This window comes from Manacus vitellinus, unplaced genomic scaffold, assembly GCF_001715985.3.
Source record: "Manacus vitellinus isolate BGI_N305 unplaced genomic scaffold, ASM171598v3 scaffold_71_pilon, whole genome shotgun sequence".
In the NCBI taxonomy this organism is placed as follows: Eukaryota; Metazoa; Chordata; class Aves; order Passeriformes; family Pipridae; genus Manacus; species Manacus vitellinus.
Window position 1 is genome coordinate 2,543,369 of NW_021940761.1, and position 20,671 is coordinate 2,564,039.

General features: G+C 42.8%; 1 protein-coding gene across 1 annotated transcript in view; it reads right to left on the reverse strand.

Moving 5' to 3' along the window:
• Positions 1-20,671, reverse strand: part of IQCA1 (IQ motif containing with AAA domain 1) — a 101,043-nt gene that overhangs the window by 34,560 nt on the left and 45,812 nt on the right. The window contains exons 7-11 of the mRNA XM_018084494.2: positions 18,978-19,062; positions 12,597-12,713; positions 7,959-8,034; positions 2,267-2,373; positions 1,966-2,061 (exon numbers count right to left, since the gene is read on the reverse strand). Coding sequence (XP_017939983.1) covers positions 1,966-2,061; positions 2,267-2,373; positions 7,959-8,034; positions 12,597-12,713; positions 18,978-19,062 — 481 coding nt within the window. The remainder of the gene's footprint in view (positions 1-1,965; positions 2,062-2,266; positions 2,374-7,958; positions 8,035-12,596; positions 12,714-18,977; positions 19,063-20,671) is intronic.

Consider the following 20,671-nt stretch of genomic DNA (forward strand, 5'->3'; position numbering starts at 1 on the left):
TCCCTCCTTAAAACAGAGGGAATGGCCAAATGTGGCACCAGGAGTTTGGAATGACTGTCCTTAGGTACAAAATTCCCCTTGTAAGAGTTCCCTTAGAGAAATTACCCTTTCAGTGCCCATTTCTCACTGACAGAGTGCAGAAGAAGGTCTGATTTCTCTGAAGAATGTTGAATCCTCCTGAGAATGCTTTTCTGTGCAGAATAGCCCTGTTTTGGGGGGGAGGGATATGTTCTACATCATAGTCCAGACGTGCTCATGACTCCAAGAAAAATCCACTGTTATTTCATGTTGTGCATAACTGGGGGGGAGACACGTGGGACCTAAGATGTGGTGACACATGCCTTGAAAAACTGGAGATTTTTTGCTGAATAATAAATTAATAAACTGCTTCCAAAACTTTCCAGCTCCTTCTGTCCTTATTAGTCAGACCAGTTTTTCCTAAAGCAAGTCTGAGGTCTGTGTGCACAGGTTGGTTATGCAGTGGGTTGGAATATGTCTGAGATATTCATGCAAATATAATTGGAAAAAACCTTTGCCAATGCTGATTGCAGATTTCAAATAGTTCTGCACAGGGAAGATGTGTTTTGACTAACACTGGATCCTTCCTTCCGTTCCCCACCCCTCAAATAGGACTGTTTTGGTTTGGGTGGGGTTTTTTTAGATAAAATCTTGAAGGAATTTGTATTATCTAATTAGGACTTCTTCCTCCTTTTCCCCCCTTCATTCTCTCAGGCTGCTGGCACAACTTGGGAAAACAAAAGTTAAATAGTCTCCTTCCCCCCTAATCTATTCCAACAGTATATTGGTGGAAAAAAAGTGCAGCCCAACCCCTAATATAAAGCTCTATAATTGCAGTGTGATGTTTTAAACAGGGAACTGACCATCTCATCTAAATGTGTCTGCCCATGACAACTTTGGGAAGATTGTTGCAATATTTTGTCTGTATATTTTAAGCCTCCCTATTTTCGAAACAGGTTTAGGAATTCAGTTGGGATTGGTTTTCAGAGTTGCTTCAGTCTTTTGTTTTTGGACTGTCCCTGCACAATGTTTGTCAGATGAAAGAGTATTTTTAAAGATAATTTGAGTAGAAGTCGAGCACCAGCAAGTATTTTCATGCTAAAAGGATTATAGAAATGAAATACAACAGGAGATTAGGGTTGGCTGTTTACCCTGAGGATTTGAAGTGGATCTGCTGATGGAATGTGGGGTCTGTAAGCTTTGAGTTATTTTGCACTGACATGATCTGTAGTTGAAAACCTTGGGTAAGGAATTCAGGGAACCACGAGCTGTGGAATTCTTCATGTGGTAATGCTGTGGAACTAGATGTGAACATGACACGTGCTGTGTTTTGGTGGGTTTAACTTATTTATGTACCTAAATAAACTTGGTTTAATTGCAAATTCCCAAACCCTGCAATTGCAAGTAGTAACATAATGTGTACCTGTGATCTATGTGGTGTGAGAGAGAAAAGAAAGGTTACACCAGAACACTCGAAGGGATTTTTTTTGATGCACAGTTTTGAAACACATTAACCAGTCCTTATTTAGGAGGAAAACAGTCAGCAGCCAGAAAAGTTACTGGCCTCCAGATCCATGTCTTCCTTGGAAAACTGTATTAATCTGAACAGGTCACCTTAAAGAGGGGGATTGCTTGGATTTTCCTGTTTGGCTGTATAAGGGGATTTCAAGAGGGTGAAAATCTGATCCATCTTGTAATGGTTTATCTCTGGAATAGTTCAACTTGTCCTAAGCAATATTTATAAAAGTTAAAGAATAAGAGCTAAAGGAGAAGGCCTTGAAAATAGGCAGAGGTGAATAGATTTTTAAATGTTTCTGACTTGAGATTCACTCAGTGTTTAGGGTGGACAGTTAGATGTTGGTATCTAAGAGGATACCAACTGGACACCACTGTTCCTGGGCAGAGAACTGAGACTGACCCTAAATTCTCCTGACTTGCTGCTCTTACCTTTTCAGCTTTTCCACCTTTTTTCTGAGTGCCGACCTTCTCTCCATCCACATGCAGTTTGAGATTCCTCAGTTTCTCTTCCATCAATTCAGCAACCTGTCCAGACAAACACAGTTGAGCCTTTCTCAGTTGTCTGTTCTGCCATCTCACCTCAGACAAATGTTCAGCTGAACAAGTGTTAAAGCAAAGAACAGGTAGAAGGGACTCGGGAAGGTCTGCGCCAGGGCCAGTTCTTACAGCTGCAGAGAAATATGCCCAGGTAATGCACATGATTAGTGTCCTCTCCCCATTGTAAGCACACCTGCACTCTGATCTCTTCCTCCACTTCTTCACGCTTCCCTTCTTTGATCAGCTCTGGGTCGTGATCCTGGAGAAAATCCGATTCGTTGTCTCTGTTCTGCCAAAAGACTGTTATCCAAAAGAAAGAAAAAAGGGGAAAAAGTTACAGAAGCCATTGGTTTTTCCAACTGCTGCTGGAGGCAAAAAATGGGTAGTTGTAGGCAGCTTTTATGAAATTATTAGCTGTGTGAAAGTAGCAGGCTCAAGGGACCCATACCAAGTTCAGAGCCCTGTTGTGTGTGTCACAATCTGTAAATCTTGAGGTTAAGGTTTTTTGGTTCTTTTTTTGCCTTTGGCTGCAAAATGGTATCAGATTTCAAGAGGATAATGGGATCCTGAGGTTGTCATTTGGAGGTTGTGAAGCTGAATGCCCAGAGTGTTGTTGATCTTCAAGTACAGTCTCAGCCAAACCATATCATGCCCGAGGTTGGCATTACTTTTCTGTGTTTAACAGCACAGTGCTTAAATCTTTGCCATGAAGGAGGCACAAAGATGACTCCTGCCTTGAGGAGTGTGCTCTCCATGAGTGTCTCTTGTCTGGCATGATGGGGAACTTCTCTGGGGACCAGAGGAAGGGGTTTAATTTAAACCACCAAGTTCCCTTAGTCTCCCCTCTGCTCAGTTAAAGCTGCTGCAAACTTGTGAGTTGGTCTTTTGTAGGAATCCACAGGAGGCTGAAATGTGGGCCAGGGGCACTGGAATTGCTATAAAAACCTGCACTGAACATGTGGAAATGGGGGAGAGGGAGGGGACAGTGAGTGTGACAGAGCAATAACCTGGAGCTGACCCACAAGTGATGCACGACCTCGCAGGGGTTTCACTTTGGGGAATTTTAAACTTGATGCAGTAATTGAGAGGCAGCCAAAGTGCCTTCCAAAAGCAGACAAGACTCACCCAATACAGCACCTTTATTTTGAAGTGTTGTGCAAAGGATAAGTAACAAGGAGACCCAATACACAGTCAAAGCAAGCCTGTGCAAACTGGTGATCAAAAAACCCATTTATGATAAAGTGCCCAGTGATCCTAGGATGCAGCTCTTTAGTTTTGTTGAGGCAAACTGCATTTTGCTCTTTAGAAAGAAAACTAAATGAAGTCTCATGAGGTCAGTGCCTATCTGAGTTCATATTAGCAAAGTAACTTTTTTAATGGAAACGATCTTTTTTCCTACACATCTTGTGTTAATTTGAAGGAAGACAATTCCTGTCTTGCTTTTCAAGCCCTGACAGTATCTTCCTAAATGACAACTCCTCTTCAGCAGTATGTGCTAATTCAGTTTCCAGATGATTTAGAGTGACAGCTTTCCTCTCTAAGACATGGGCTCCTCTATGAATCTGTTTTGTAGAAGATACTCTTCCCTGTACTCACTGCCATGCCCAAGGCACTGTAAATTCAGGAAGGTTTCACAGTACCCACAGGAGATCATTCAAGTTTTAGCCCAGTTAATACAAGACTGGCTGCTATTTCCATCCCCTACAAGTTTTCAGAGCCCAATTACGTGCAGAGCATCTGTGGTTTTACACACAGGGAAAAGTTTTTGCAGGTGAGTGGTGGTAAATTCATAACTGAAAATGGTGGAGGTGGAGAAGGACAGTAATGAAAGAAACTCAGAAGTATAGACATTAATTCCTTTAAATTATTTATGGGTCATCAGGTGGCATGACAGATGTCCTGTAATATTTCAGGAGGAAAAGCTGGTTTGCCTTAGTTAAAAGGTACCTCCTCCAGCCTGGAATTCTAGCCTTGGGGAAAGGGGATGTTGCATAAAGAGTTCTGTGAATTTTTAAACACTTTCTTGGCTGGGTCAACAGGTTGCAAGTGCTATGTTTTCACTGGACTAGTAGGATTTAGGTATTTATTTTTCATAGAGGGATCCATAGATTTGTATTCTATTTTTTCATAATTGTTTGTTGTCATTTTGTAAATTGATTGGTGGTTAATACCCACTGCAGGCAAACCAGTGACAGTCCCCACAGACCTTACCTGGCAATACCAAGTGTTATATCAGCCACGAGGTTAGAGGTGCCTAATTTTAGTAAAAAGATCAATAACTCAAAGGTGTTACATGCTCTGTTATTCTTTTATAGATCAACAGAATGTTTCAAAGTTAATTTTAAAGGGAGGTCAGGAGGCTAAGGATGTTATGTTTTCACTGGCTGGTGTTTTGTTACAGGCAGGGTCATCCAGCATCAGGAGCTATTTCTGTGTGTGTGTATGCAGTGAAATTTATGTCACCTTTTCTAAAATAGTGGATGCTTATTTTGGGGTTATTTTAGATGCATAACTAGCTCAGGGCTCAAAAGGAACCCCAGTCCACTAACATGACTCCCAACATCAGCATCTCAGCTCTGCAGAGTAGTAGGTAATTCCAATGCCTCTGAATTTCAGAGACCACCCTGTGACTAACAATTGCAATATATTTGTTTAAAGCACGAAGCTTTTCTTAAAAGGGCTCATTTCAACCTCCTGGCAAAAGGGTTTGAAACTTCTGGTGCCCAGCTAAAAATGTGTAATATTGCCACACCTTAAAGGTTGGGCCATGGAGTATTTGGGTAGAACTCAAATATTCTCTGCCATGCTGAACAAGTCATAAATATCAACTGGGCATCTGTAAAATGGGAAAAATACCACATTGCTGCCTCACAGCACAGGGCACTGCAAAAATAACCCCCAGTACAGGAAGGTAATGGTTCAGACTGCTCACATTTGCTCCACGTAAACTCTTGCTAGTCCAGTGTGAAAGAAGTCACACAAAGTGGCTGTTTCCAACAATACTATGTAAAATAAGTGCTTTAGAGCTTGGCAAATGTAGTTTAGCAACTAGAAAAACTGCCAAATACCGTTCTAGAAGAATAAAAGCCTTCATGAATTCCAGAGAGGTTTAGGCAGCAGTTCTGGTTTGGTAAAGGAGGAAAAAACATGGAACGAAAGCTTGTAACTGAAATGGTTACATTTTTGTGAAAACTAAACTATATATATAAATATTTAAGTAACCTAAGCATAAGTTTCAGGGGGTGGGAAGACTTCCTTAATTGTAAATGTTGTGTGTGTGGGACAAAACAAAGATGTTTGTTGTCTGGTCAGCTATTGTTTAGTAAACTTTGGACACCCTTAGTAGGGACTTCAATGATTCCATTGTAGGCAGCTGATACAAACCTTTCTTAAGCAAGCTCCCTTCAATTATGTTTTCAAGGTTTATGCACTAATAAATCTGAACTTCTGTGCAAATGCTGGTAGTGACTTATTTCCCCATAGGAACAGAGAAAGTTCCCAGTGTAGAAAGACCAAGCTCAAACTTATTTTTTCTGCATGATCCTACTACTGAAATAAAAGCAGACTGCAATTAAAAATAGGAGAAATTACACTGTTTTGGTCAGATGTTGTTGTAGGTTTGATTCTGGAGGCTGTGACCAAAGAACTTTACCCACGGGTAGATTAAAAGTAATATATTTTTGAACACCCCAGGTAGTGTTGTGTTTGTGTCCTGCAATAAACAGCACTAAGTGCTTGTGAATGAGGCAGGGGATTGTGCTGCAAGGAGGAATTAACAGCTGTTTACTAAAAATAAGTGTGGTTTCAAATAGACTTGGTTCACTAGGAGAAAGGGAGGGGAAAAAAACCCACCTGAAGTTTAACTGCACAGCTCCAGTCTCTCAGTGTGCCCAAGGCAGAACTGCAGGTATTCTTTGAAGCCTGCAAGAGTTCTTTCCACTCTGAGGGTTGCTGGTTGTGCTCTGTGCAGAAAATGTTTCCTTCTTATGTGCCTTTAGAGCTGGGGGAGTAGCTGTCAGCTCTGGCAGGATGGGCTGGAGAGGAGTGTGGGCGTTAAACTTGGAATGCCAGGCTCAGTCTGGAACTACCACAAAAGGATGTGCCTGTACCTGACCTACCTGAGCACGTTATCCCAGCAAGTGCTGCCAGTACCTAATGGGAACCACAGTGTGCTCCCACTGCCTGGCTCCAGGTGCCCAGTTCAGGGTCTGAACAGCAGTGAAGGCTCCACAGGCAGCTAATGGGCTGCTGAGCTGCCCTTTGGAAGCTTTGTGAGACTCACAGCACAGCAGACCCTCAGTTCAGAGCTCACCTTCATGTGAAAAGCCAGCACAGATAACCCCTGAAGTTACACATTTGCAGGGCTCAGAGCCAGTCCCACAGGCACTCATAAACCCCTGAGTTCTTACTGCTTGGGCTAGTTGTGAGATGTGGGACTCTGTTACTATTGAAGTGCCCTCTGTGGCACTCTTCCTCCTCACTGCCCTGTTGGGAAGCACCGTTTAAATCCCGTGTCGAGGTTACAGCCAAACGTGTTTCCTACAATGCAAACCCCTCCTGCCTTCCTTTTCCTTCATCCCAACACCCAGGGCCACCTTTGCTCCTTCACTGCCCTGGGGACTCGCTGGGTGGGAACCCCAGTCTTGCTGTGGCTGGTTTTGAGCTCCGGTACCATTTCATTCTGAGTGCACAGAAAAGCACAACTGATGCTCTTGGGCAGCCAGGGGAAGAAGTGTAGATGAACTTGATCCTTACCTCGAACTCCTGCTGACTTCAGTGTGCAGCATTCAAGGGCAGAGTCTGGAGTGAAATGCTCCTTTTTAGCCATTAAGGCTGCTTTCTGATTTATAACGTGTAAGAAAACCCTAATTGCTTCAAGTCAGAGGTCAGGCAAAGCTACTGGAGCATGTTTAGCACATTGTGCACTTGTGTCTCCCCAGCCAGCACAAACCAGGCACAAAACTCGACGCCAGTAATTTGTCAGCAGGAAGGAATAAGGGGGACTTTTCATATGAGGAATTTTAGCAAGGCACTAACTCTGCAGAGTGGAGAGCAGAAAAGAGGTTTTTCCAAATCGTTGTAGAACAGAATCTCCATGAAATCCAGCAAAAATAAGCCCATTTCCAAGACAAGTGCATGACTTCCATGCTGTCTCCAGGCCTGGCACAAGTGATTGTTGACTCACTTGTGGTGGACATTGAAGACAAGTGTTTAGGAGATAAACAGCTATCAAGTGGAGAGGAGAGGATAGAGGAGATCTGGAATATTTTTTTTTTTATTTTTATTGAGCAATCCCTACTTTTGGGTTCTTTCTCAATGTGAAAAACCAGCCAGTTTCCTGCCTGTGAGTCTGGGTTATATTTAAGTTTCACACACTTCCCATAAAGCAAGTATATTGCTAGTTCTGCAGCATTTTTCATGCTTCTGTTTGAAAAGATCCCCCTATTAAAACATATAATCAAAATCAGTTTTACTGGTTGGTGTAGATGAAGGAATCCATGGACAGATAAAGTTACAGGAGTATGAAAACATTGATGTTGAAGCTTGATCTACAGTATTATGCTTTTGAATTATTAGCTATTCAGATATCATTTTTGTTGCCCTCTGAAAATCTAAAAATGCCTTCACATACATATTGAAGCACTTTGCTTCTAGTTTGTTCATTTTCACCCACAGAAACATACCTTCCTGTACAATTAGCTCAATGATTTTGACAGATTCCCAAGAATTTTCTGGAAGACTCCCTTCCTAAACACCATTTTTTAATGAAATGTCCTCATTTCTATGATGTTCTTAGTTTGGGCAGCTGCCCACTTGACCTTACATGAATGACATTCAGATTAAGTTGAACATTCCAGCTGTAATTGTTATCTTTTTCTACTGACCTTTGAATTGACTGCTTCCTTCCTCCAGTATTGAAAGGAAATTACTGGGACCCATTTTCCAGCCTTCATCCTCTACCTGGATTGGGGGGAAGGTGATAAGAAAAGCTGTTGAGAGCACAGTTCCATAGAATTATAGAATGGGTGGAAGGGACCTGAAAGTTCTATTTCTACCAACTTTCTTGGGCAGGGACACCTTCCCTTGGCACAGGTTGCTCCAAGCCCTGTCCAGCCTGGCCTTGGACACTTCCAGGGATGCAGAGGCAGCCACAGCTTCTCTGGGCAACCTGGGCCAGGGCCTCCCCACCCTCACAGGGAAGAATTTCTTCCCAATATCCCATCTAACCCTGCCCTCTGGCACTGGGAAGCCATTCCCTTGTCCTGTCCCTCCATCCCTTGTCCCCAGTCCCTTTCCAGCTCTCCGGGAGCCCCTTTAGGCCCTGGAAGGGGCTCTCAGGTCTCCCTGGACTCTTCTCTTCTTCAGATGAACCCCCCCAGCTCTCCCAGCCTGTCCCCAGAGCAGAGGGGCTCCAGCCCTCAGAGCATCCCCATGAGTGAAGCACAGGGGGTGTAATTTTATCAACTGACCTACTGAAGTCACAAGAATTAAGCTTTGGCTTATTTGAAGACATGATGTAGGTAGGAGACCTTCAATATATAAATGAAATTACTATTTTTCCAGTTACTCTGCCATTGTCATGTTCCTGAAACAGTTTAATTCCATTGAACCAGTATTTCTGATGGAAAAAGTTGCCAGAAAATTCTCCACGTTTTTTTATATTGTATTAGACATAAATCTCAAAATGTTCGTGAGGTAATAGTTGATAATGGGGAGGTAGATCACTGTTTGGGGAGGAGGTGAATGTGGATTTATGCAAGACAGCAAGAGGTGGATCAGGCTTTTGCTAAGCAGTCTGTAAACTACTTGTTATCAACAAGACATAAAATGCAGCTCCTGGAATAGCTAAGTCTAAACAACCCCCCTAAATATGTGCTGTAATTAGGTGCATATCTGCTACCTGCAGATACAGTTTCAGCTTATTAAAGATCTGTTTTTAATTGAAGTAATTTTGCAGTAATTACAGTTTGGGCCAGGAAGGACATGCAAAATCTAAATGCATTTTTCACTTCTACCCTAAGCTTTATTGATAGCTTTGAAAGAAACTCAGGAGTTTCCTGACTGAACATTGAGAACTGTTTGGGTAAAGTATAAGCAAGAGTTTGAGGATTTGAGCTCAAATCCCCAGTTACTCTCATGTATTCCCAGCTTTACATGGTGTAGCATTTTGAGATTCATCCTCGGATCTTTTGCAGTAGGCAGAATCCATTCTTCTTACAGTTTTCCATGGTATTTTATAGAAAATGATTAAACCATGATGTTCTGAGAGGAAATACTGAGAAGTGCTAACTGTTAACCCCCCCAAAAAACAGCCTAAAATTCATGGTTAGCTTCTTAATAGCATAGGACACATTAATGTTTCTTTTATTGTTATAAATAAGCCAATGGACCATTTTAGTCATTTGCTTCAGTGATTTTTATTGTGTCAATTGGATTGATTTGAATCAAGCCCCCTGTTTTGTGTCTAAAGGACAGCTGCAGGATGCTCTTCTCCCTCTTGCCTCAGTTAACAGCCTAAGAGTCAATAAAACAACAAGAACTTTTCCTCTGGAGCCAGTTCGTGTAGTTTTCGATGTTCAGTTAATTAGTTCCATACTTGCTCTGTGTTAAATGTGTTAAAGCACCTTGAACCAACAATATATGTTTGAATCTAAGCAGAAACACGGAAATATGAGTCTGAATCTATTTCTGAGGCTTTCCAAAGCCTAGTCCATCCCAGGTGATTGTCACCCAGCAGCAGGGAAAACTGACAGGAATTGACTCCACTGTGCATTTTTTTCCTGTGGACGTTTTCCTAATGGCTTTCACTGAGGACAAAATGGGTCTGACTGTGAAGCATTTTTGGATGAAATTTAGGGATGTACAGCCTTGCTCATGTTCAGTGAGACAAGCTGCAACAGGTTGCTGGGTGAAACAGTCCACACTGGTTCTGCTGTTGAAAAGAGGGATTATGTGGGGATGAAGTTGTGGGTTGTTTTCCTTAAGTGCCTAATGGGAAATCAAATCAGCACCGTGCAGAGAAAAGAAAGTGAAGTTGCTTTGATACCAAATACTCTTTGTAGAGATTGCTATCAGGCTTTTCAGAAATACTTAAATTTCCTTCTGGGATCAAACTTTTGTTTTCTTTAAGAATCGAAGTTGGGAGCAGAGCTTTTTTCCTGCCTGCATCCCTATGACTTATAGCCTGTACTTATTTTAATAAGAGTCCTGCTGTTAGAACTTTTCCAAATACTTCTCAACTGGTCTAAGATGCTATTTTTTTCCCCTGTCAGTGCTATAACCTTGGAGAGAATGTTCCCTTTGTTCTTTCTCAATGAACCATAGAAAACCTGATATAATGGCTCAGAATTTTACTTGACAGGACTTGTGATGGGTGAAGAGATGAGAATGACATGAAGTTATAAAACCCCAGAGCTCTGTGCTGTTATTTCACCCCATTTCAAAACAACCTTGTGGAGTCTGTGAGGGGACTGAGATACATTTTTGGTGTTGCTGGTTCTTACCTTCTGAAATGTGCAAGACCAAGAAGAAATCAAATTTATCCTGGGAAAGTCAGGTTTTTAAGCAGATGAGTGAATTGCCATCCAGTTTCAGGGGCTTGGGTTGGGTTTGGCGTTTTCAGTGTGCCTGAAACGTCTCACTTTGACTTATACTGAAGTGTTTGGAACAGCCTTTTTGATCCCTTGTGTGAGAGCAGAGGCATCCCAGGGGTTTGTTCTGGGCTGGCTGAGCTGGGAAGGAGCAGGACAAGGGCAGAGCTGCAGAGAGCCATGAGAGGATACCCTCGTGAACGCTTTCAAAAGGCCGGGGGTGTCTGAGATGCTGCAGCTTCTGAAGCTGTGAACGACAATGCTCTTTCAAGCCTCTAATTTCAAAAGCTTTTCTAAGCTATTGCCTTTTGTCTGATCTTCCCCATCGAGTTCTGCAGTGTCTGTGCTGATCTGAGGGGTTACACCACGAAGGGGTCCCACAGAGCTGCACTCAGCCCTGGTACCAATCACCAGAAGTCTCAGGGACAATAAATAAACAAGGTGGTGTTTGGGGTGGGTCTGCAGGCACTACATTCCTTTCTCCTCTGTGGCTCCAACAGGTTGGCTCTGCTCTGCCACTGAGGTAGAATGAAGTGGCAGCAATAATAGCAGTGTGTGATGCCTTCACTAAGCAGTGACAGTGTCACCCTGAGGACAAGTGACTGAAAACCTGTGAGGCCAGCACTTAGAAACATTTCCTGTTTGCAGAGGAGCAGCCACTACCCCTCCTACTCAGCACCAGGTTTAAAGAGTGTGGAGAGCATATTTATGCATGTGCTCCTTCAGCCTGCTGTGCATTTTCACTGACAAAGGGGAAAAAAGCCCCACCCCAAACCCCCAAATACTGTTTTATATGACCCAAATAGTGTTTTCAACCAGCAAAGATGCTAAGTTACAAATTCACAGTTAGGTATCTGCCTCCCAGTTAAGTTGACTGTTTTCTCAATTCATGTAATTTAGGTTCCTGGCTGGATGTTATGAGAGCTTTTGGCCATATTAATGGATGTTGTCCAAGAAAAGCATCTCTTTTTTTGATACATGTTTGTTCTAGGGTTAGGCCTTAAAATTAATTTGTGTAAAACTTGCAGTGAAGCTTTGCCCTAGAAAACTCACCCTTCTCCTCCACATATTCAGTGAGAGATTAATGACCCTTATTAAAAAATATATATCGTTTCAACTTTTGTTTATACTATAAAGTAAATAAGAAAAAGAAAATCTGCTGCTTCAGCAAAAGCCTACAATTTTTGTTGCATAGCTTGCCTTTGAAGGTGCCCTTTGGTCACTGCACTGCTTCACAGGTGCTTTTCTCTGTGAAGCTGCCCCTGAAATAATTTGGAAGTGTGTCTTCAGTGAAACCAGCCCTTTATATCAAAGATTTCAGGGAGTGTATTGTACGTTAAGTGGTGTCCACTGTGATTTGAAGCAAAAGTAGCAGAGAATGTGGACTGAAAATGATGACTTATTTACAGGCTTATGAAATACTGGCTGCAGTAAAAAAAAAAAAGAGATGCTGCTGGTTAACACAATTTAAAAATTAGTCTGAAATCCACACAAGCTCTGAGGTGGGTTTCTGAGTGAGACTAAGGTTCTCGTTTCCTAATTCTGCAAGTGGGTGGCACAACTAACTTCTCTGTATACACATTAGAAGTGGAAATGCCTGGTTAGATGGTCGGGCACCACTTTGTTACCTGACTTACTGTCTTGGCAGCGCTGTCAAAGCCCTAATGTGTGCTTTTCCCTCATCTATGTCTCCACACCAACATCAGCTCTTCCCACTGAGCTCAGTCATGGCCATTCCTAAAATGTGAGAGGTAAAATTCAGTTCCCCCAAACCACCAAAGGCTGAGAGGGACTGGCCCCAGCCAGTTTTTGTCTCCTGAACCCGAGGCTGGAGCCTTGGTGACCAGTGAAATGCCAGTTACCAGCTCTGCTCATTTTGGGCTGTGCTTTGTCTCTCTCTCCATAACCTGCCTGTACTGCAGGAAGCCTTACTTTCTTTCCAGCTTTCTGTGGCTTTTTTTCTTTTGCCTGTTCCTTCTGTTCTTTTTCGTTTTTCCCCTTTTGCTCTGCTTTCTCCGCCTCCTGTTTGGCAGCCAGTTCTTCAGCGACCTGGAAGAGACACACAGGGCTGTGAATTGCTGGTTGAGTGTTTTCCTGTGCCAGGTATGTCAGACATGTGCTTGTAGGATTCTGGAACCCTCCACACTTTCAGCTTTCCAGTACTGGGGGAACACCACACCCCATAGGCTGCCCTCTGAATTCCAGAGTGGCTGACCATTACAGAGCAGCCCTTTCACTGAGGGCACTCCCACCTGCAAACCCTACCACAGGTGCTGCCTGTCCTATTATCATTAGGAAAGAGGGGATTTCTGTGTCCCAAACCATGAGGGCTTTCATGGAGTAAGACCAACTCCTTAAACCACCCACAATATTCTAATTTAACAGCTTAAGGTTCCCTCTGGACTCGGACTCAGCTAATGAATCTGTGCTGGTGTTTCTAAGGCAGATTGATTTTTATAGGGATGGATTTTGAGAGGTTGCCCTGAGGCGTGTCTGATTTCAAATGTGGCTAAAGACTGAGATTGTTCTAGTGGGTGAGAGAGATTGGATAGAGATATTGTGACAAACTCTGACAGATACCCGTGGATAGCTTGGCATCCTTATCCCTGGTAACTGGGTACAGCTCCATCAATTCCATAACCTGAGTTCCTGGCCATTTATACTTTATTGCCTGAAAAAGGCAGAGGGTGGAATTTGCTTTTTCTACCATTATCTTGTTTCTAGGCACTTTTCATTGTGTTCTCCTGTCCCTGAGAGGAATTTTAAGACCATTTACTGATAAGTGTAAATCAGAAAATCTCTGGCCGTTGAAGTTTATTAATGGATCATTAATATTGGCAGTACCACGAGGGAGTAGAAAATAAAACATTTCCAATTGTAAGATGTGTTTCCTATAACAGTAAAAATATTTGTTTTCTGAAGGATGCCTTTCAGTGTACAGAAGGCTGGACACTGGAAGGGGACAATGACAACGTTATGCTTTGCAGCCAGTGCAATTCCATTAGTGGATGTCCCCAAGCATTTCAGTATCTTACATTTAATTAAATATGGTAATTTAAACCCCAAGCACTGTTCAGTCATATCTGGAGGTGATAAGCAGCGAAGCATTTCATTCCCTGGGAGAGATTAACAGATTGACTGGAGTTCAAAATAGGTTTTTAGTGTCCCAGCAGGCCTGTTGTATCCAAAACCAACAGAGCTACTCCGAGTGTATCCTTTCCTTAGTGCTAATACCCAGCCAGAAATCCAACCTTGTCACCTCCACCTCTGCCCTGCCTACAAAGGGTAACCATAACCAATCCCAGCACCTCGGTGGGTTTATCCAGCAGGATACCTGTAAACACACAGCACTGACAAAAGGTTTTAATTTTCAGCAGTGTTTTTGCGTTCTAGGGGTGATATTTTAAGTGCACTCCAACTGGAATGATTTGCTCTCATGTTTTTATACAGATGGATGATACTGGAAGGGGTTATGTGGAGTTTCTGTTCTCATGAACCTGCTATGAAGGGACTGAAGAGCTGAACTGTCCTTTTCCTTCTGTCCTGCCTTCCTTGGTTTTGTTCTCCTGTGCAGCTTCCCCAGCTCTGCTTTCACCTCTGCTCTCGGCAGCTCTGTGATTCCAGAGGACTGGGAGCCTGGGGAAGCTGGCTGTGCATCTCACCTCCACTGGCTCCTTTATACTCTTTTATACAGAACCATTTCCCCTCCAGCTACAAGGAGATGCCTGAAGAATCCAACAAAAGGGGAGGAGAGAAAGGGAAGGGCCAGAAAAGTTTAGTTTCAGATACTAAGCAATTCACCCACAGGATGATACAGTTGGGTTTTTTCCCCCTGAAGAAAGGGGAGATAGGAGCAGATGTCTTCCTAAATTGTTTTAGACTGCCCTTTTCTTTGCTAGGTTGCCTCTTTCTGAAATGATACTGAAAGCAGTCAGCAAACTCTTAATTTTGAGGAAGAGAACATATTTCAGCAGGAGCAGATGAATTTTAGCCTCTGTATTTTTTCCTGGTCTTTCCTATTGTGCTAATGATGACTCTTCTCCAGCAGCATTTTCTTCCAAGGCTGAAAAGACATTTCCCTTTAAATCCCACAAAAGTTGAATTGACTTCTGTGTTCACACATCATTTTAAGTGTTTCCAAACTCTTGAAGTGTGAATCCCTGTTTTTGGGAAAGAGATGGGCACTGAACCAGAGTGCAGCCTATGAATGGAACTGTCTGATGCTGGTTTATATGAACCAAATACAAGAAAACCTTTAGCTGCCAGCAGGACTCACTTATGTTCTGCTTTCCTCAGCCACAGGAAGCCTGGTGTTGGCTCAGGTGAACTGATACTCGAGGCAGATGTTCTTCAAGAATAAGCCTCATTCTGTGAAAGAAGACCTTACTTGAACTTCTTCCCTTTTAGCATTGTGGGCATAAAGGAAAAGTAGGGATAGAGTGAGTTTGGGAATGCTGGATCTCCAGCTGTGGCAGGTGAGAGCCAGCCTCAGAGCTTGGCTCTGAAACTGGTTTGAACAGAAACGCTTTATAGGCATAAAGCCTGATGTTCCTGCAGAGAAAAAGTTGTTCTCTTGGAGTATTAACTCTACAGAAAGAGGGTATTGTGGAATCTAAGAAATGCTTCTTCTTTTAGAGATCAGGAGCAGATATTGTTGTCATCGTGGTAGGCCTGGGACTCTGTCCCATCTAAGCCAGCTGAGGGCCAGTGGTCTGAACTTGTTCCGCTTACGGGTAAATCCATCTGAGTAGCTCTTCATGGAATCTTCTAAGTTGGAAAAAAAACTCCTTTAAGATGACAGAGTCAAAATTTCTGAGCATTGTTTACTTTCAAGTGTGCACCTGCAAGCAAAGCTTAAGCTGCAGAAACAACCCCAGTGATTTGTTTGTTGCAGGAAAGAATTCAAAATGTTGGGTGGGATTTCAGAGCTTTATAGGATCTTGCAAAACCTTACAGTTGGCTTTAACCCATCCACTGCAGTCCATGATTGAAGCATGCTTTGGGGTTTTTTCCACCTGGCAGATGTTGCCCAAATGTAGTTTAACTCCCTAGTTAAACTCCCTCACTCTCCTGCTCGTTTTCTGGCAAACACTTCCAAACATTGGTCTCCATTGAAGGTGTTCATGAAAATTCCAGGTTTTTTGCTTGGTCTGTGGTGGCGGTGTTTTAGGGAAGGTGGATTGCTGTCTGGAGCTGAATATATTTGCCTGTTGTGTAGCTGAACAGAGACTGAGTACAGATTCTCTCCTCCTCCAGTGTTAACTGGAAATAATCCGAATATTTGAAGCGCCCAGCATCAGCTGATGGCACTGTGTGTTTAGCACTTGTGAAATCCAGCCTGATAATTCCTAAATGGAGCATCCAGAATAGTGTGGAACAGAAACATAAAGGTGAGCATAGGTGTAGGCACCTATTTCTTGTACTGGAAAATATGCTTGGTGTATTCGCTGTCAGAATAAAAGCATATTTGCAAAATGCCGGATACAAAAAGTACAATTCCAGAGATCTGAGTCCTTCTCTGACACCTTTTTTTTCTCCTGGTGGATTATTTAATATTGGAAATGAGAGGGAGTTGGGAGAGGGGGGAATACCTGCTAAATGGCAACTCTCTCGGCTTATTTTCATGGTGATGAGACTTAATGAACTACAGGAAAAGATTGTAATTTTGTTGGCAGTAGGATAAGGGCAAAGCTAAAAATTGTCACATCTGATGATTATCTGCAGAGCAAAACATAAAAAACCATTAGGGGTAGAAATCTGGAACAGATGTAGGGAGATTACACTGATGTCCTGGAATCTTAAATACTCTTGAAAAGTGAAGTAGAGAACAGCTTCTTTTCAGTTAAAGGACAGCAGTTATTTTCTGACTAAAGCACCAAGTACTTTGCACTGGGATCTCTCTGGCACATCTTTTGGCCAGGTATTTGTGAAATGTCAGGGAAGCAGCTTGTGCAGAAGGCCAGCTGCGTTACAAAGTCAGCTAAGGTCAGAGTTGTCAAAGAATCAAGAAATATAGGATGTATAATAATGCAGCAATGGTTCATGAAGTGATTCATTTGTATTTTATTTTCCCCAAAGTGTCTTTACCCAAGTCTTATAAAATGCTCCCTTTTTACATACGGTTCACTCTTGATTTTTCATGGAGTTTAACTCAGGAGTAACCAACTCCTTCACAGAAGCTCATCTGTACCAGAGGTGAACTCCTGTCTGCCCTGGAGTCAAGGACAAAACTCCCATTAGCTTCAATGGGGCCAGGATTTCCTTTACTATGTTGCCCAGTAGACCAGTGAGGAGCAAACCCAGTGGCCTCAGGGATTTTTAATATGCAGCTGACTCAGTTGAATAAAAAATGTTTTACTTGTCTGACATTCAGGTAAAACCACGATTGTGCTGAACTTTCTTTTGCCAACTTCATTGTGCAGATCTGTCAAGGCTGTGACACACATTCTGCTGGCTAAGAAGGGAGAGAAAACAGGCCCCAAAATCGTTGAAAATCAGATAATTGCTAGTGAAAATCTGTTGGGAAAATAGATGCAGGGTTTTCCTTCCAGGATGAAGGGAAAACAGGCAGCAAAACAATCTTCAGACTTCTGGCTTCTATTTCTTTATGCAAAGAGAAAGCAGATGCTCAGGAAAGACAGCAGAACAGCTGAAGGTGGCAATTCAAAGCTGGGAGCAGGACAGGAAGAGTAAATTCACAACCCGCCTCCACACCCAGAGTTGCTCGGTGTCATTTCTGGTGATGTTTTCTGTCTGAGTTGTGTTTATCCTTGTTGGTAGCAGGGCTAATTAGCATCACTTTCCCCAGGCCTCCTCCAGGAATAAGCCACACTTGCTGGGTGGCTCCTAGAGCAGCCAACAAAGCCTTCCTGACTCTGACATGTGTTTCTGCTTTAGGAGCTGAAAATTAACCGAGGGTCTCCTTCGCTTTGAACAACACAGTGACTTAATGCTGAAGCCAGCAGGGCTGAGCTGAGCAGGCTCTGAGCTTGGCTAGAACCAGGAGCATGCCCTGAGCTCAGTTTTAGGCAGACACAGCTGCTTGGAGCGGTTTTCTTGCATTTTGTTGTAAGCAAAGCAGCTGATGGTCAGTGCAGTGCTCTGTGCTGTTCCAGCCTGTATTTACACTGCCCCGAACCACACACAGAGTGCTGGCTCCAGGCTCCTCCCTGGCATTCCAGGGAGGACTGAATCTAAAATTCCTCATCCCTGGAAGTGTTCAAGGCCAGGCTGGATGCAAACCTGGTCTAGTGGAAGGTGTCCCTGCCCATGGCAGGGAATGGAATGAGATGATCTTTAGGTCCCTTCCAACCCAAACCATTCTGGGATTCTGTGACAATCCTGTTGTACCATTCCTGTGTTAGATCCCCAGCTGCAGGCAGATCAGGTAACAGTCTCTCAGTAATGGAGCTTTAAAGGACCACAGAATTCTGACTGTTTCATACTATGACTATTTTCACAGCCCACCAGTAGCCCCCACACCTGGTTCACTCAGTGGCCAAACCCTGCTCCCCTGTGCAGGAATCCTCCTCCTTCCTCTTTATAACTGCCCTCCCCAGACTCATCATCCTCTTGGATCTTTGGGGTGGGCTCTGAGTGCCAACCACTGCCTCCAGCTGGGCTTAAGCACTTCCCCTGTGTGACATCAGGATGATCCGAGGAAGAGATTATCAGCCACCTCTGTTAGCCAGAGAAACTGGGAGAGGGACTTACGGGAAAAACAACTGAGTTCACTACAAGAATACATAAGATAAACTAAGATGCTTCCTTCACTTGGATGTTAGACTTGCTTAATGAATTTTGGCAGTAAACCAAGGCTTAGGCCTGCCTGCACAAGAAACTCTTCTCTGCTTAAAACAAAAATAATTGCTGCTGGGCTATGCTGATACTGAATGCAAACACACTGGAACCAATTTCAGCCTCTGGGGCAGCTTTGCTGACCTATTTTAAACCAAGGCTCTTTAACATGTAGTTATACTGGTAGCTAGGACCAGTTTAACCATGTGGATTTTGCAACAGCAGAGTAATTCTTGGTAGCTGAGCCCTTTTCTGCACCTTCTGCCACCTTGTCCATCACCTGAGCACCTTCAGTCGTGACTAAGATCCTGAAATGGAACAGATTTTGGTACCCAACTTTTGTGGTTTACCCTGGAAAAAACACCATCCTTTCTCTTGCAGCAAAAAACTTTTTAACCATAAGGTTCCTAGAGTACTAGAGACACTGTTATGAAAATTTACTACTTAAATAAACAGGTTTTGTGGCAATTCCTTCCCCAGTCTTATTAATTTTTGTCATTAAAGGAGGAACAGTACCTGCTCTGGAGTTTTTTCAGAAAAAATAGCTTTTGACCCTCCTGCCTTCTCAGGGGGATAATCAGGAAATCTGCCTGTGATATGCCTGTGTGAGAAACAAAAGTGGAAAAGAAATCAAAATTCATAATCTTTCATCTGGTTGGCAAAAATGTTTAGATAGTGGGGGAAGCTTCTTATGGCAGTGCCTTTTTGTTCAGTAAATTCATTAAAGCTGTTACCAACCCATGTCTTTTATCCCATGGTCCATCAAAAACTGGAAGTTCTTTGGGATTTCTTAGAACTGAACGTCACTTCGTAGCTGAGAGATGGAGCTTGAAGTGTTTATCCCTGGAAGTGCAAAAGGCCAGGTTGGACAGGACTTGGAGCAACCTGGGCTAGTGGAAGGTGTCCCTGCCCTTGTCACAGGGGTGGCATGGGATGAGCTTTGAGGTCCCTTCCAACCCAAACCATCCGGGAATTCTGTGATTTCATGTTTATAGCTCTGCTCTCTGCTTTCAACGCCCAGCTTTTTAAAGAAAGGGGATCTTACTTAAATCAGGTTTTAATCTACAAGCTCCAGATTGTATTGCCATGTGAGGATCTCCACCCTCAAAAATTTCCAGTGCACTTGCACAAATAATTGGTGATGGGAGGTGGTGAGGGGGCAATAAGTGACTTTGTGGTGAGTTTTCATGGATGGCACAGATAACACAGGGAGCTTCCAGAGCTTTCAGAAAGAGATTAGAAGATAGAGACAGTAACTGCACTCCAAAGGCCATTTAGACTGATAAGACCCTTTAACTTCTTTCCTTTTTATCGCTCTTTGGAATGTATCAGTGAGATTGTCTGTTTGTTCGGTAATATCAGGAAGGTTTTTCTGTTCCAAAGAAAATTCTGACGCTGCAGAAAAATCCTGGTGCTGCTTTCAAACAGCATGGTAATGTTTCCTCTAAATGAAATTAAATGTCCCTTGAGAAGAAAAGAGCTCAGAAAGGTCAGTGGGATTCCTAAAAATTGCCTTCATTTTTTTAAAAACAACTGGTACCTTAAGGGACTTTGTTAGTCTACTGTTAAGCAGTACACTCAGTTTTAAGATGAGATCCTTGGAACAGAGCATCTGTTGTGTTTCCGTAGGACCACGTGTAGGGTTTGGATCCCTCACTGGTATTAAAGTAACAACAATTACAAAGAATCCATAAACATTTATCTGTTTGTAAGCTTTGACTTGCACATTCAACAGTTACTAGTTCCATATGCAAACAGATGCAAATCTTTGATCACTGCATCCCCAGAAACAAACCTGCATCAACAGAGGGGTTCTAAATCTAGTAAAAATGGGATTTGGGCCACAAAAACCTGCATCATCTAGTTTATGTAATGTTAGCTCATGTTTCATTTTGTACAAACAGCCAGAAAATAGCTCAATTTTATGTTAAATGCTGCTGCAAGTCTGGTTTACAGTAACAAATTCTTCAAAACCTGGTACTAAAGCTGTTGCTACTTTAATGCCAGCTGGGAAAAAGGAAAGGCAATATCCACTGGAGGTGAGGAATCAGTTTGGAGTCTGCTCTCCACTGAATGTGGTATCAGGGCCAGCTTTCAATATTTATTAGTGTTACATTTGGTATTTATACTCGTTTTTTTCACTTTTAAATCACTTACAGCTCCTGGAGATGGAGGGGTTTGGAGTTAGATGATCTTTAAGGTCCCTTCCA